Genomic DNA, 17,883 nt, shown 5'->3' on the forward strand with positions numbered 1-17,883 from the left:
CCCAGACTTTTTTCGACCATCAACTGCACATTATTTTTGCCTGACTTGGTCTTGGCCGATTGGTAATTATGCCTGTGGTTTCGTTCGTGTTCAGTACATTTCAGATTGTTGATACTGGTATGCTCAGTTTCTGTGCTGTGATTCTGACTGAGCTCCCTTTTTCCTTCAGCTTCCAAATTCCCTGGTCTAACAATGAAGGCAATCATGATAGACTGACGTGACGCTCACAGCTCTTTTATGACTGTCAGTCAACTGTCCCAATACTTGTGCTCCTTCAAAATGAAAAGTTCCACACTACCAGTTCAATGGACTTAAGAGGACAGACCTATTCACTTTCAGGAGTTGTGCTAATCAGTCAAGTGTTTTATGAGAACTGATTACAATCAGAGTTCAAAGTGAAAATACCAGTTTTGACTTTTGGAGGGAGTGGCATGCTTTATATTACGGAAGGTGCAAAAATAAAGCACACATAATTACGACTGATGTATATTTGTAGTCATCCAAGTGTGTTTGACCGTGGGTTAAAAAAAACATAAAACAATGGCTTTGCACAAAGCTTTAATGTAGCTGACCCAATACAGCCTTCCCTATTCTTTAATGCAGGAGAGCTGAAACACTTACATTTATACAGGTTGAAAATGGGAATGTGATGGGGAATCGAAACAGGTCCAGAGCTGTTCAGTGTTCAATCTCCATGTTAATACAGCAGAAAACGCTGCAGCCAAAATCACCTTGTTTTTCCTCACCAATGATATTTCCTTACTGATTTTGAAAAGGGTGTGTTTTTTGCATGCTTAATAGAGGATCTCTAAAAATCAGGTGCTGTCTGGTGGATGATCCAGCTACATTAAACAAGTGCGCTGCCTCAGAGAGACAAATGGGGAAGAAGCCTCCGCTGTACTTGCTTTCCTTACTTGAGCCCTCCAGTGGGGACTGTGTGGCATTTCTTGTGCTCCAGCAGCTGCTCGGGGGTCTTCATGAACTTGTGGCAGACGTCGCACTCGAACATCCGCGTGATCAGGTGGATCTGCAGGTGGCGTTCGTACATCATTTTCGTCTTGCAGACAAAGTTGCAGAACACGCACTCAAAACCTGCGGGCGATTCCAAGGGAGAGGCAGGGCGTGAACTCATCAGAGAGAAACCATCTCTTGTTTTTTCCAGTATTTCGAAGTGGCCAACCCGTAACGGAAATCACGTCCTGTTTTCACAGAACAGGATGCATGAAATACTTGCGCATTCTTTGCCATGCCAAGATACAAACGGAGCCGTTGCGCATTTCATTGGGTTTTGAATTAGACGGGCAGCTGTACAACGCGGATGTCATGTCAGTGTGGAACACTGCAGGTAAAACGGAAGCAATATCCACTCACAGCTCACGAAACATTACTCTGGGCATCAGAAAAAGTACATTCGGAAGTGTTCCTTGTGCTGCTCACACGTCACAGCCTAGCATCAGGAAAACTTTGCTGTTTGATTGACAACCTTCTGACACAGTGTCAACAACAAATAGGGAAAAGGAGAAGTGAGTGAGATTTTTAGTATCATAATTATGCATTACCAGCTTTATTTTAGAAATATGCTTTATGAATCGGATTGATTAGGTGAATAATTTGAGGTAAGAGAGGTATTATGTTCCAATAAAAAGGAAAATAAAGTCACATTAAGCATCAGACATGTATCGTTTGTACTTTCTTAGACACCTAAGTGGTCCTAGTGTTTATGAAAAAACAGTGTGTAAGGCAGACTTTTTAAGGCCACTATCATTATTTTAAAAAATGCACAGATCTGTTGACTGATGACCTAATACAAACCAAATGATCAAGAATTTCAAACAGCCTTAAGATAAACACATACTGACATAAAAGAGTAAAAGGCTTTCGTGCATTTATCATATTTATTTGGCATGTTTTTGTTTGAATTGAAGGGATTTAAAATCCAGATATGCTCATTTCTTTGTTTCATTATATGACGAGTTGTACCAAGCATTCTGGGTGGTATATGTTCCACGCTGGGATCATGGAATGTACAACAGTAAAAATGGCCCTGTCATTTTGTAAATCTGTTTTTCTCAATCTGTGGTGTAGTGGGTTTCTTACACTCATACAGACAAGAGTTCATCCTTCTCTAGTTGACCCTCTGGAGTTTCCAGCACGTTTTAAACCACAGCCATCACAGTCTTCCTTAAACTAGCTAGAGCAAAGAACAGCACTCAGCTGTGTAGCAAGTATATTTCAAAAGCTCTCTTTTTATCTTCCTAAAAAATCAATATGACTGCAGTTTGCCTGCATAATAGCCAGGAGGTTAAGGTCAAATTTACTGCCACATGTTGCCCCAGGAAAATATAAATATGGTTTATGATGTCTGGTCTGTGAAAGTGACATTTATAGTTGTGTAGATAAAAAGCCTGGAAATCCCACTCTAACAGTATTATTCTATTTTAAATTGCATATTAACCAAATGCTGAAATTACTACAAAGAATAAACAATGAGACACAGCCCTGTAACAGATTACCAAATAGGAGCTATTCTGCAGCTAATTTCACTTTTAACATGTGACCACCGAGCAGTTGACAAGTGATCCCTTCCAGAAAGATGTTTTTGTGTCCTATGTATACTACTTATACATCATAACCTAAGACGAATCTTCCATTTTTAAACCGCACTGGTAAGTTTCTCAAGAAACCATTAATTTTATCTCTCGACTCTTGCAAGAAACAGCTATGGTAATACTACATGTCATACAGAGTAGCAGAGTTCATCCTGAGGCATAGACAGCTGTTTTCTAGGATCCAGCACTATGATCTAGGAGAGTCCAATCCTGGTTCTGGAGATCAGCAGTCCAGCAGGCTTTAAACATCACCTCCACCTTAAGAATTGGAAAAACTGGTTTTATTAAGCCCATAATGAGTGCAACTAGGCAGTCATTAAGAGATCTGTTGGAATGAAGAGTTGCAGGCACAGTGACCCCTGAGGACCAGGACTGGAGAAGACTGCATTAAACCCAGCACGTGCCTCCAACAGGCACCAGTCGAAGCGAGAAGGGACAGGTCCTCCACTGAAATGTTGGACTGATGCCGTGATACTCTGCTAAAACAGATATAAATAAGGGAGGCACTTTATACATGACTGGAGACAGTTGTGAAGAGATCAGTAAACTCTTGTTGTGGTGCTCAGTGTATTCCTTACACAAAAGTATTGCAGTTACACAACAGTAGGAAACTACATTATTACCACACAAGTACTGCTTTATTAATTGCCACGTTCTAAGTGTTGCGTTTCCACAGCAGCAATAACACTGCAGCACCTTTCTTTTTCCTCTTATGGATTAGCAGGTTTGTGCTTAATTAAAGAAAAAAACAATATTTACTGACGTTTTTGGTGGATGTTTCCCGATTTAGACAATCTTTTGTGAAACCTTAGGTGTGCACTTCTGGAGGACTGAAAAGAGCGGGACTCTCAGAGGTGAGGACGTACCCTTTTCTGACTTCTCTTCTGCCCCAGATCCCAGGTGGCTGCCGGAGCTGGCCTGGCTGCCCACAGAAGAGGGCGGGGCCAGCAGGCTCTTCAGCTCCTCGTTGCTATGGGCGATGTCGCTGCTCTCAGAGCCGTTGACCGAGTCGCTGAGAGCTGACAGCGAGGAGGACGTGCTCTTAGTCTCACTCAGAGGGCTTTTAGAGTTGAAACCTTAATGGTAAAAATATCCAGCATGAAAAAGAGCCCAGCTTTTAGGACACCACACACTTAGGGTCAATATCGCTTTTAATTAAGCACCTCCTTCATCCCAAAACACAACCTAATGGAAATGGCCAGAATATATACGACAATAACAGCATAGTGTGCAGAAACTCATTATCACACCGAACTGCTTGACCTTTGTCTGATATGAGCCTTATTAAAATGAAAATCATTTAAAATGTCAGAAGAAATAATGTAAGATTTTTTAGCAGCATATCATTAAAATGTACAATTGCTATCCGAATTTTAAAGTCTTTTTGATTTTTAAAGTCTCTTTTTACATTTTGAACAAAGGGTAAGACATTTTTTTTTAGAAATCATCTTACGCCACAAAACAGTGAGTAGAGAGGACCGCACAGATAAAATGAATAAATCTGTGAGACTTCTGTGCAACTTCTGGCTTCAGACAAAAGTCCAAAAGAATTAAAATGACCTGTGGACAAGTCATTCCTGAAGTTTCTAGAACATTCTCAGAGGTGGAAAGCTTCTCAGATCAAAAAGATTCTTATTCAATATTGGCCAGCACATGTTTTTACACCTCATTAACCATCGCATCTCTCCCGCTTCATCACAATTTTCTGAAGATTACTGCGCTCAATAACTGTATGTGCTTTATGTTCAGTTCTATAATGAAAAACTATGCAGTAGTGTATTTTCTATTGTGTTCTTCATGTTATTTGGCATATTTATGTTAATTTACATGGAGTATTAGTTATACACAGGGTGTAGACATATATGATAAAGAACAGATTTTCCCCATTATTTGCATTTTTTCTTATTCACATTAAGTTCAAGAATGTATCTACTGCGAATAAGCAGGACTTGGTTATAAGTCCTTGGTAGTTAACTAAGAGCTGTTGTTAAAAAGTTTTGATATTTGTACAAAGCATTGTTTAACCTCTGGCTTTTCCTTATACAAAACATGACAACACCAGCCCCTCATGGAAGTTGAACAAAGCAGAGAAAAAGAAACTAGACTAATCTGGGGGTTTCAGGTTATGAGTCACACTTGCAGGTTAAGAGTAAGGATTATTTTTAGACTTGGAAATAGGAGGTTTGATTAAAGCCTTTAAAAACATGGAGGCGGGCTGACAAAGTCCACTCATCACGTCTTCACATCTTCACAGTTGAGCTTCCAGGACCGGGGGAGAGTGGGCAGACTTGGCACAGCAAACTGGAGGTGCTTTTCTTTCCGAGACTGACTACTGGGCGTATTCAAGATTTACACTTAAGCCATGTCATGAAGATATTTTAGTATGACACCCAGCCAGTCTGGAGATCAATACAGCACCCAAAGCAGTTCTTTCTGTTTAGATTTATTTTCTGTATGGGGTGACATGAACGGAGGTTGTAATCTGGACAATTCAGGACAAGCAACAATTAAATAGATTTATATACAGGTATATATTTCATTGTGAGTGAAATACCTTGCACCAATTTTTCTATATAATAGTACCACAGAGACTAACTACAGTACATATATAGTACACAATATGAGAATATTGTTACTTGGGGTTTGCAGTCTGTGGACAGTGTTGCAGGAACTGTGAATCCCTGTGTCCTAACAAGCAGAGCACTCAGCCTGCTGCAGGGTGATGAGAGGATCTAAACACTCGTCTGTCAAACAGCCTCATCCTTGTGCTAGACTGCCTAACTACATGAGTGACAACACAGCGCGGTAGATTTTTGGCTTTTCAGGGAGATGTCCTATTGCTAGCACTGAATCTCCACTGACAAATAAACGTGGCCCCTTTCCTCACCTTGACAGTGTTGTTCCTCGTTAAAAAGTACATTTCTGCAACTGCGCCATCAGTCATAAACGCCAAGCTTTGACGTGAACTGGGCAGATTCTTTGGCCTGTTGTAACCTGCAGCTAGCTAAAACACTGCAGAACAGGACCATTTTGTATATATGTTCTCTGGCCCTGATTCCACCAAACCTCTGGTCATTATCAGCCCTCTGCAAAGATTTCATTCGTCACTGGGCTATTATACCAAAAAGGTTGAGAAACACTTACTCCAACTATATGTTCATAAATAGAAACTGGTATTAGTTGAATTCGTGGTGCAAAGAGATTCAGGACACAGTAAGCTACAGTACTACATGATTTGTCATACAGTATGTATTTTACTATTTTATGAGGGAACATTTTTATGTGATTTAGTTTCATAATGTCATTTACATCATGATTTTCAAACAGCACTAATGAATGTTCCCCAGAACTCAATACAGCTGGGGAGGATAAGAACAGAGACTTGGCCTCAGGTGTACAGAGCGACTGCTGATACTCCTTGCTCGTGATTCAGGGACTCGTCAGAGCATGACTAGCCTTTATGTCACATTTTGCAAGCAATCTTATTCGGCAGAACAGGGAGAGGTACAAAATGTCACATGAATCACCAGAAGAGAGGTGGCAAAAAAAGAAAAAGGCAAAGGGAAGGGAGCAGAAGAGACACAAGCAGGCACAGCAGGGCCCCCGAGATCGCCTTCCCCTCACCCTTGGCTTACCTGCATGGCCTGTATTTACATGCGTCTTCATCTCCGTCTCCTCGCTGCACACAAATTCACAAGTGCTGCAGCAGATAGAGAACATCCACTGCTCCTTATCTACGTGAAGAGACATGTGACTGACAAACTGGGCATTGAGCTCCGTCTCAAACCCACACACATGGCAGCTGCAGGGGGCACAGACATCATTTAAATCATCAGTCACAAAGCCTCGCATCGGACAGCTACAGACAAACTGAAGAGATTGCTGCTTCTGATCAAACAAAAGCAGACGGCACTTTATAATCAAAAGCAGACTTACAATACACTAGCGTCCTGGATTACAGACATCGCCTTACTAGAGCAGTTACATTTGAATAAGCTTAGTTCTAGGTCGCTGGCGATGATGATAGGGTTAGTGGTATTCTACAGCTCAATGTCATAGCTGTAACAATGTGTTAGCAGCATTAGATTGCTGTGCAAATCAACAACGCAGCTTTCTTATTTCAAAATGTACTTGGATATGTAAAATGATATACTATTATTTTGTGTTTTTTAATTCTGCTAAATAACTGCTTTTTTGAGCCATAATTATTTGACACGTTTAAAGATTTTCAATTTAGTCACAAGGGATGTACTAATAATATTTGTTAGTTGTACACAGCATGCATGTGAGGTTAGTTCAGCATTAGCAAGTCCAGTGCTATAACTTACTTGTCCGGGACATGTCTAAGGTTATCCACCTGTCCGGGACATGTCTAAGGTTAGCTATCTATATGGGACATGTCTAAGGTTAGCTGCCTGTTCGGGACATGTCTAAGCTGAGCTACATGTCCAGGCAATGTCTTAGTGTAGCTATGTGTCCAGGGCGTGTCTACTACCTGTAGTAGTAGGGGCAATTCTTGCGTTCTCTGGTTTCCGCAGTCACAGCACTGACGATCTGCTCAGCATCAGTGCTCACCAGCTTGACGGAGTGGATGGTGAGGTGCTGATTGAGATTTGCACGGCACTTGGCTGCGTAAGGACACAGGTGACACTTGTACTTCCGCTCTTCTGGAACAGCAAACAGAGTAAAACTGTGCAGGGAGCCCCTGTCCTTAGGCGTGCAATCTCTGTTCTAAGCATCTTAAAATACACAGGCTATTTGAATTGTAGGAGAAATATATTGCCAGCAGCCCACTGAAGCTAAGCAGGTGTGAGCCTGGTCAGTACCTGGATGGGAGACCTCCTGGGAAAAACTAAGGTTGCTGCTGAAAGAGGTGTTAGTGGGGCCAGCAGGGGGCGCTCACCCTGCAGTCTATTTGGGTCCTAATGCCCCAGTATAGTGACGGGGACACTATATTGTAAACAGGCACCGTCCTTCGGATGAGACGTAAGACCGAGGTCCTGACTTTCTGTGGTCATTAAAAATCCCAGGGCGTTTCTTGAAAAGAGTAGGAGTGTAACCCCGGCATCCTGGCCATATTTCCCATTGGCCCTTACCAATCATGGCTTCCTAATAATCCCCCTCTATGAATTGGCTACATTACTCTGCTCTCCTTCCCAATGATACCTGATGTGTGGTGAGCGTTCTGGCGCACTATGGCTACCGTCACATCATCCAGATGGATGTTGCACATTGATGGTGGTGGAGGGGAGCCCCCATTACCTGTGAAGCGCTTTGAGTGGAGTGTCCAGAATAGCGCTATGTATGTGTAAGCAATTATTATTATTATATCAACACAAAAAGGACAATCAATTATACAGCATACAGGGTGCAGGAATCATCATGAAGCAATGAACAATGAAAAGAAGTGTCTTTGTCTAGATTTGTTTTATAGCCAAATCATTTCTTGTTTTCTTCCTACAGAATTACTATTGGATATATACAGTATACATTACACATCTTACACAGGTAATACGTGATCTAATGTTCTTTGAATGGGTGTGTAGTTTTGGCGCATTTATAGTATGTTCACGCAATAAAAACTAACAGACAAAAGCAAACAATCAGAAGGAATTGTCTCTGAGTGCCTGCCGAGTGACTCCATGAATAAGACGCTGCGAGTTTAAGCTTGGGTCATGTCAGCAGTCAGCTGTGACCAGAATTCCTTGGACAGTTGCGGCAGGGTTGACATCAGAGAGAGACGTGCTCCTCCTCCAGTCAGAGCTGGCTCTCCTGCAGGTTGCTGCAGAGCTGTATGGCTCGATGAGGGGGTGAGGGGGGGAGTCAGAGGTGCCTGTTCTTTTCCACACTTTATTAAGCTTCCCATGTGGGTACAGAGGCTGTCAAGCTATACAATAGGAGATTCTATATTGGAATAGATTATGGAATGGTTGTTAAGAAATAGAAAACTACTGTTGATTAAACATTTAAAAAATGTGTCTAGTTTTCTTAACATTATTTCCTTTATATTTCTATGCTGTTGTCATTTTGTTAAAAATGCAAAGCCAAATGCAGTGGGACGCATATGTACAGTGCTTTAGAATCATACTTTTTTTTACATAACTTTGGATAACAGAACCATTAAAAACTGGTGACAACACATTACTATCTTCTGTCAGATGCTTTTATTTTCCTTTTTTTGCATTTGCTTGTGTATTGGTACTTACCAGTATGCAGGGAGAGATGCCGAGACAGTGTCTGCTGTCTCCCAAAAACCTTTCCACACACAGTACACGGCAAGAGCTGCTCGTTCAGCCTCCACTGAGGCATCCCGTTTCCTGGCTCCAGGCCTGGCTTCTCCGGGTCTGGAACACACACGCATCAACATGTCAGCCGCCGCCGTGCGCCCAGGACTTTTCCGCTCTCGTTCCCAGGTGAAAATGTTCAATAAGGAACAGACAAGCGTTTTCCTGAATTAACCTTGATGCCGCGTACTGCCACCAAGTGAAAGTTTCAAACTGTCACTTTCATTCTGAAAAAAAAGCCAGAGTATTTCTGGCTTTTGCTAAGATGTGGGAATACATGATTCTGGCAGAATGTCTAAATGCCGTTATTACTCTTATGCCATATCAATATCTTAACACAACTGACTCTCCACTTGTTGTTTAAACTACTTTACATTCTTGTTTTCCTTGACCTCTCAGAAGCTTTTGACACTGATCGACCATCCTCTCATCCTTTGTCACTGAGCGTGCAACTACTGTTCCTTTGAGTTTCATTATATCTTTCTTCTTTGGATCTCTGTGGCTGTTGCCCAGGATGAAACTTTCTTTACACTAACTATACCTACTATTTCTAATCTGTCTCTTATGTGCTGCTGATCCTCCCAGATCTTCCTCTGCTTCCCGTCTTTGAGTTCTGGCAATTCTTCATGGACAACTACTGCCACTGATCTGTCTTCCTGGATGCACCTACAGCACCTCAAATTTTGCCTTTCAAAATCTGATCCAGTCTATATCTCTTCTTCCCTGTTCTAATTGTTTCCACTTTATACCGATAAGGTTATGTGTAAGGTGTAAAATAATCGCATTGCAGGTTCTTCTCATGTCTGTGTGAGGTTCCTGCCACAGGCCAAAGACATACTGGTAGTGTGTGCATCTCGCTGCGTGTGCGTCTGTGTGTGCCCTGCGATGGACTGGTGAACAGTTCAGGGTGTACCCCACCCTTGCACGTTGTGATAGGCTTCAGCAGCCCCACGACTCTGTTTTTGATGAAGCAGTTATTAAATGGACTGATATAAAGCGATGAATACACTAACACTAACAGAGCTTTTTGATGATGGCCCAACTTGGGTATGACACCCATGTTTTTCAGTGACTTTTCCAGAAAGTATTTCACAGTAGGGTCGCCTAAAAGCACGTTTCTCAACTTCTGGTCCGCGGATCGACACTGGTCCCTGTTGTAACCTTGTAAACAGTATAGATTGAACTGTATTCCTGCTCTGGACTGCTTTTCAGCCTAAGTGGTCCTCAAAGGAGAATCCCAGGGTACTGGACCCTGGTACACAGCAGGTTGGGAAATACTAGTCTATGACAAGTAGTGCAATGCTAGTGGTGCTGAAAGATTTTTTAAGTTGATACGCTTCTGTCCTACGATAGATGTGTTCTTCTGTTCTTAAAGTAAACAGCTAGTATGTTATCAGCTGTTTCAAATGTCAGTCATTTCGATCCCAAGGCACACTTACATCAGCAGAAAGATTTCCAGATCACTGCCCCCCTTCCCACACACGTGGACATCACCGAAACACATTATTAACTAAATTTACAATAATGTTTATATTTAAGTCGCCTTTTTCATAATAGAAACTGAAAACAGTGAAACACAAAACTCCTGCTCAGCTCATCTCAGACATTCTCCATTTTATGTCCATCAGACTTGAAAAAGGTGACACGTAATTCCCATGTGAGCAGTCTTCGAGTGTCTCATCTGACACAAAACTCCATAAAACTAATATTAATATACATTTAATTTAGACATTTTATTTTTCCATATATGCCTTTCTGAAATCACTGCTCTCTGTGTTTGTTGCAGTTTGCTTTTCTCTTGCTATCCACAGGAAAAGTTGGACAATGTGTAGAACATCACTCCGTCGCTCCAAGCACTGATATTCTACATAAATGTTCTGAAAACTGAAACGTTCCCTTGGAAACATTCTTACTTCTTCGCCATTGTGTTCCTTGCTGTACGTGGCATAAGAATGGATTCTCTCGTGCACTGAGATTCGCTTCTCATACTTTGCTGCTTGGCTACATCAGATTTTATTGGCAAAAGCGGAAAGGAGAGCAGAAAAATGTTTTTTGATGGCTGTAAGGCAGACTTCCCAGAAAGCAGATTTCTCTCTCTTTTTTCAAATCTTGTATTTGTACTGGTATTTTGGAGAATGCCTCTTACAATCTGTGACGCTGTGCCATAATCGTAATTCTATTTATATGCGCAAAATAAAGCTTACAGCTTCCACACACTGCTTGTACGCCAACATTAAACCATCACCAAAAAGAAAGCAGAATCGCTAGATTTAAATTAAAGTAACTTTAATTGTGGTATTTTGGCTTTCAATCCACTGAAAAATATAATAGCCTTTGGTTACTCAGCAAAAGCCTTTACTACTGCTCTTGCGGTGAATATGCCAAGAGCAAAAAGCACAAATTTTTCAGAATATTATCAGAACCAATAAGGAGTGAGGGATTGATGGGGGGAGGGAGGCCCAGCGGAAATAGAAGATTTAAAAACAGTCCTCTTTTGGCACATACAATATCAATACTTATAACAGGATCCATTATAGACCAGATGTGTTCACCCTGGAGAAAGAACCTGAAGGACATTCCTATGGGTTTCCGGTTCATTCTTCCACTGGCAGAAAAATTAAGCCTATTTTCCATAACAGTCTGTTTTAAGTGCCTGTCAAGCATGTCAGGCTCTTGGACAACAACTCGCTTAGCTTTGTGTCAGCAAAGTAAAAAAAAAGTTTTAGAAAGTAGCCTTGCATTCAAGTCAGGGAATGTTGTCCTGAGGTTGTAGCGAGAAAGCAGGAATTCATTAACATAATACCTTTCTTGGATGGACAGCCAGACCTTGTCACTAGACCGAGCTTTAAGCTCAAGGACCAGATTAGTTCTTCATTTGAGACCTGTTTCTTTTCCGTGTTAACCAAGCAGATTTATATTTTTTTAAATTTATACATGCGTGTAACTATGCCCAGCTGAAATAAGCCAATCCATCTTTTTGTATTGGATTAGGAACTGAACTACAGTAAAAGTACAGAAGAAAAATGTAACAGTGCAAACAGGAACAAAGTTTACCTCCCTGATCTTTCCACAAATCCACTGAAAAGGCAATGAATTGTGAGCCATAGTATAGGATCTATTTTAATTATGGCCTGGATTTCTCAAAGCGTTATGTACTTAAGATTTTTATGGACTTACATCACAGAAATACCAGCAGTACTCTCCATTACACTGGTCATAGTCTTGAGACTGATAGCAACTGTGAGAGTGGTAGAAATCAGCTGGACAAATCTGTACAAGCAGCCGGAAGAAACCACCCCCAATCTGGGCTAAAACCACCCAAGGTAACAAAACTGGTTGGATTTCTTTGTGTGAACCCTGCTCTTTGAATCAAGTCTGATACAGAGCTTTAAATATTTATGAAGCAGATGTGAAGGAGGGAAGCAGTGAGGAGTCATTCAAGTCTGTGTCTTACTCGAACAATGACCTAAATATTTAATTAAGCCAATTAAGTGTTCCTGCAGGCCTTGAAGTAGTTAATGGCTTAATTGCGCTGATTAAAGCTGGAGTGCCTTGGCTTCTTGCGGTCAGTATGCTTCTGCCCCTGGACAGGAAGGTAAGGTCAGGAGCCGTGCTGAGCCTGCACACGCACACTGAGGGCTCTCTTCTGCTGCCCCTTCCAGTCACCACCAGCACCACTTCTTCTGGGAGCAAAACACCTCCTCCTCCAGCACAGCTACTTTCATGGCTGACAGACTGCATTGCAGGCGCTCGCCAAAACGACTGAAGTTTGCTACTCGTTTTCCTCGTCTTTAATCTTTCCGAAAGCAGGAATTGCGGAAACCGAAGGCAATGAGCAGCGAAAATGGTCAAAAGAAAATTCTAGGTAATTAATACAATACATGTGTTTGGTAACTCCGGGAGATTTTAGGAAAGCCGCGGTTCTCTTTCGATTTTGGGGAGGTTGTAAGGTTTAATTTTATGCTAAGGTTATAGTAAGGAAAATAAAAAGTGTTCCAATACTGAATATGTCAGAATATTTCCCAGTTAAGCTTCTATTCTGGATTGTACAGAAGGGGTCTACAGAATTCAAAGTGAGAAGGAAAGGATTCCTTCTCACGTTAGGCAAATTTGCGTTAGGCAAATTAACGTTCAGGACACCTTTGACATCCAGAAACACAATAACTTTTTCGTCAACACGGGATACGAGAATGGCAGATGCTAATTGCCCTTTGCGTTGTAGCATCCCTTAACCACTCCGAGATGAGAAGTGAAGGTTTCATTAGCCAGTGGGAGGCAGGGACTGAAGCACAAACACTCGGAAACAGAACTCGGCTGACTAGCGCTCCCTCATTAGGAGTCTGTCCCTGGGAGTCAAGTGTGCGCAATGTGTTAATGAGGCAGCTGGGACTGTGGAGGGGATCTCTCCAGAGCTCAGGGCTGTCGGAAGGGACTGTGGCTTACCTTGCAGTGTAGCTCGTGCAGAAGAGCCAGCCTCGTTGGGAACAGCATCCTTGGAGCAGGAGTCAAAGGGTGATTGTCTGAAGCCATCTTCAAGGAAAGGGCTAGGAAGGGTCAGAGAGACAGAAGTTCTTAAGAATCTAAATTTGCTTTGACCAGTAAGAGTGTCAATGGAACACAGACACTGGGATGTGTTGCAATTTGCAAAAAAGATAAGTTTTGTATTTTACACATCAGCTATCAACATGCGACGTTAGTGCTATCTGTTGTGGGGACTTACCTGTTCATGTTTAACATGCTGTTGTCTTTGTGATCGTTAGCTTTGCTTACTTTTTCTGAAAGAGAGGAAATATAAGGCAAGGGGACACACAAAAGTCCTAGTTTAGTGCATTTCAGAAAAGAAGACCACTATGATAAAGAAGATATATGCTTTTTCATGGTCACACTGATTTATTTCACTACATCCAAGAGTGTCAGGTGTCAGTTTGGACTATGCAGCATTGCATGTAATCGGTATTAGACATCATATTATTGCTGGGATTTCTGCACACTTTCTCACAGTGCAGTAATGACTTCATTTCACAGTGACTGCTCCCTTGGTAGTGTTTTATGGCACAACACCCCTCATCTTAAAGCCTGACACTGCTACAGCACAGGGCAGCACGGAGGATGGAGTTCCGAGTGTGTTGCCATGACAATTACAAATGGGAAAAAAGTGTGCAACCGACTATGCGTAATGCCTTACACTTAAAAATAGGTAGAAAAATTCACTTGCTATTTGTAGCCTATCTGTCTGTGAGCTTATTATACAGCCTTGAAACATTCCACTTTATGTCGGATGCATATTTAAGTCGTGATAGCGTGTGTTTTGCAGCTTCCATTTAAAGGGAAACTGAATGTGCTGTTCCCTGTCAACCAAGAAAGGACTCTACAGTTATTCCAAGAAAATACAATTTATCTGCAATTCACATGGAAGATCCTCACACTGCCTCATTATACTGAATAAATGAAAATCACCAAATGACCAAAACTTAAATGTTTCAATGATGGGTCATTGTTCTTAGACCACAGAGTTAAGCCCTAATTCAGACCCATTTTCTGTGTCTGGGATGCATACCTGATAGTTTGAAGAGAAGTTCGGAGGCCATTTTGACCGAAATGTCCTGGGAAAAGAGTGGTTTCTGGGGGCGGATCAAGGCCTCAGGAATACTGGGTAGTGCTTCGCTCTTCTCGCGTCCTGGTAAAGTGCAGAAGCCTAGCAGGCGAGCGGAGGACGGAAGGTCATCGTGGGTGTCGATCTCCATGGGCTCTGCTTTCACTGTGGCCTTCTGTAGGTGCGTTTCTTTGTTGTTTTCTGTTGAAAGCAAGCCAACCCAGACAGATGACCAAAACCTCCAGACAAGGTCCACCTTTACCAGTCAAATATTACTGGAGTAAGAATTTACAGTATGTCTTTCATGCTAGCTTACCCAAGAGACCTGCACTGCAACAGCTTGATTAGCTTTCACCTCAGAAAAAAAAAGTTTTTGTCAAAAGTAGAGAACACAATGAAGGTCTAGGTTCTCTTCAACCAGAAAATTGTTTTGTTTAGTTTTTCCCACATCTTTACCAATTAGAACTCAACAACTGTAAATGAAGAGTACCAGTCATAAAAAACAAAAAACAAGCAAACAAAACAAAATCCTCCCAGACTGAATATTTCTTCTTCAGAAGAAAAAGAAAACAGTATCTTATTTTCTTCCTGAAGCTGTGCAGCAGGGCCCAGTGGCACTTTAGCCTCTTACTGAAGGTGACATCACCTCCTTGGAACTTGGATAAAGTTGAGCTCTCCTGTGGCAGGAGACCCGCTCTTGTGGTGAAGCAGAAATCTTCACAATGCTGAAGGTGGAATCCCAGCAGGTGCCAAGCTACACAATGAAGCAGCAACTTGGATTACAGCAACTGATGTGTGAACATTCACGGAGGGGAAGGGGATGAATATAACAGGTCTCACCGGAACTGAGCCTGTTGCAGAAGATGACATCACTCCCTTGAAACTGTAATTTTCACGATGAAACTACCATTCACTGATGTTTTTAAAAGTATTTTTTTCTAAGCTTAATAGGACCAATATAACTTATTTTGTCTATAATGTTAACATGACCAAATCAGAATTCAAGCTTAAATATGTATCTTGTTAAATTTAGGTTTAGCAAAATATTAAAAGACTGGACATAATTATTTTTTGTTAATTTACTTTGATAGATTCTACATTAAAATATGGAATTCCATATAAAAAGTATAAAATACTGAAAACTTATTGAAATCCAGGTGTTTTTTTGTTTAACTTTCTGAAGAACACTTAAAAGATTCCATGAACTGTGGAGTTGTAAGATCTAACTTCTCAATTTTAAAGGGATCTGCAAGATGTTTAAGAATCCGTTCTTCAACTTTTTGGGAAACTTTTTGGCAAAAATGCCAAATGTCTTAATTCTGGCTTACAGGTAAAATGCTGAAACCTCAAAGATATAAGAAGGCCGGTTTAATGAGCTGCAGTTGTACATTCATGTTGAAGAGCCAGCTTCTAGGATTTCTGAGCAACGGCTCACATTCTGAACTGTGTATTAGCTCACACCTTTCAGGAGAGCATGAATGTGCCTGGACAGCGATGCAGTCCACAGGGGAACATCCCTTTGGAAATTACTGAGCAAGCCTGCCTCTCAGTCGCTAGGTGAGCAGTGCTCATCTGGTCTGAGGCTGACATACATTGTGTATGTGCTGCGTACTCCAGGGTACAGGTGCCAGATATGTCCAGAGCTGAGCCACGCCAGGACAGCGAAAACTAGCAGCCCAGTAATCCTTTAATAAGGCCCCCACAGCAAATGCAAATGCAGGACTGTGAAAGCCACAAGCTGAGGTCATGAAAAGGACACGAAGATCTACACTCCAGATAAGGCTATAAGTTAACACAATCCGGGCCCTAGACTCAGAAGTGACCTCGAAGAAAGCTGCTTGGTTAAGCACACAACATTTTAATCACGTCAGTACTGATGTTTCCGCCCCTACCATCCAGAAAATGTATCTGTCCTATGAACATTACTTTTTGTTAGCTTTTAGGGCTCAAAAGAACAACATAATGTCCTGGTACTTCTTAGGGTCCTCCTCGAAATACAACAGCATACGATAGATAGCTGTAAGGAACAGCATGTCTCAGGAAATTTCGAGGTGTGTATTACCTTTGCTCCCGTTTGCACATCTGCTTACAAACTGCGAACGCAGTCTGGAGTAACTCCAGACTCTTGTCTTACTGTTTAGAGATCCCAGGATCAGAATTAACCTTTCATTACAGGCGAAGGGTTTTGTCACTTCATGTAGCAGGGAGGAGCCTGACAGCACCCTGTATTTCACAGGTCATGTGTGGGCTTTTCATGGAGGAATTCAAAGATAAAACCTACATAAAATACATTGCTATTTCCTGCTCTTCGTTGTTGTGCCCAACACATTTTATACACTTTGTACACAAAGGAAATTTAATAATTTCCTACTTATTTAGTCTGGCTGCAGTTTTCTACAGCAAGTTCGACGGTACTGCAAGAGCAACACTGCGGTTTCAAAGCACCTCAGCATACACTCCCACTCTGTGCAAATGCAGCAAATGCAGAAGATCAGGGTTTCACTGGTATAATGAAAAGCCTGCATGGCATGTCAGGGTGCTGTCACATTTTTGATTGGCTCAACTTAATTATCAAGGACATGCCTGGCAAGGAGGTCTGCACTCAGAAGGCTCCCCCTGAGAAAGGGTACAATTCACACCAAAGGCACTTGTAACAGACAGGAGGACACTCCACTGCAAGTCAGACCACACCAATGACTCAATCCCCTCCATGTGACCGTGTAGCTCACACCTGGGTTAATGTGTGCAGTATACTGCTGTATCATGGCACATCTGTTCAAGCGGCACCATAAGCAGAAAGTCTGTTTATGCGCTTTAATTAGCCCCAGGGATGGCTATGTTATAAATTAAACAGATGTGGTGGGTGAAAGGTGTAAAAGCTTACTTACTGTAAACGGATGGTGAAAAGTGACCTACTTTTAAAACTAGTGCAGTGCATACAATGACCATCCTTAATAACGCACCATGTAGTTTTGAGGGTGGTGACACTGTACTAATCTATCACACAAGACTGTAATCGCTTTTAATTCCCTTAAGTACATTTTGAAAATGAATGAAATAGCAAATGTTAATCAACTCAGCGTATGAGGGTTAGTTTTCAGAAATAATGATGGAAATACTGGCTGTACAATGCAGCCTAATTGACTGAGTGAGCATTTGAATGAACAACTACAGCATTCTCCGTCACTCCTGGCCAAGAGTAGCCCCTAAATGACCCTAAATTCAGCAGTGCTGAATGATACTGAGGCCAGCATCTGGAGTTTTTCAATATGTATCCAATAACCGTGTTTGGTCCCTCACCTGGAAAAGGGTATCATTGGGGTATTCTGATGCACCATGAACAGGAAGCACACTCCTTCTAGTCACATACACTAACCCCAAACCTGCCGACACATGC

At 41.7% G+C, this 17,883-nt stretch overlaps 1 protein-coding gene across 3 annotated transcripts in view; it reads right to left on the reverse strand.

Moving 5' to 3' along the window:
- The window catches only part of znf827 (zinc finger protein 827), a 67,064-nt gene that overhangs the window by 6,263 nt on the left and 42,918 nt on the right, over positions 1–17,883 (reverse strand). For 2 of the 3 annotated variants that reach the window (XM_088915138.1, XM_088915140.1), the window contains exons 6-13: positions 14,451–14,687; positions 13,614–13,668; positions 13,337–13,437; positions 8,816–8,953; positions 7,105–7,276; positions 6,245–6,411; positions 3,476–3,685; positions 915–1,092 (exon numbers count right to left, since the gene is read on the reverse strand). In XM_088915138.1, coding sequence (XP_088771264.1) covers positions 915–1,092; positions 3,476–3,685; positions 6,245–6,411; positions 7,105–7,276; positions 8,816–8,953; positions 13,337–13,437; positions 13,614–13,668; positions 14,451–14,687 — 1,258 coding nt within the window. The remainder of the gene's footprint in view (positions 1–914; positions 1,093–3,475; positions 3,686–6,244; positions 6,412–7,104; positions 7,277–8,815; positions 8,954–13,336; positions 13,438–13,613; positions 13,669–14,450; positions 14,688–17,883) is intronic. The other variant, XM_088915139.1, reaches the window with a different exon arrangement.

This window comes from Atractosteus spatula, chromosome 1 (assembly GCF_055471065.1).
Source record: "Atractosteus spatula isolate fAtrSpa1 chromosome 1, fAtrSpa1.hap1, whole genome shotgun sequence".
In the NCBI taxonomy this organism is placed as follows: Eukaryota; Metazoa; Chordata; class Actinopteri; order Semionotiformes; family Lepisosteidae; genus Atractosteus; species Atractosteus spatula.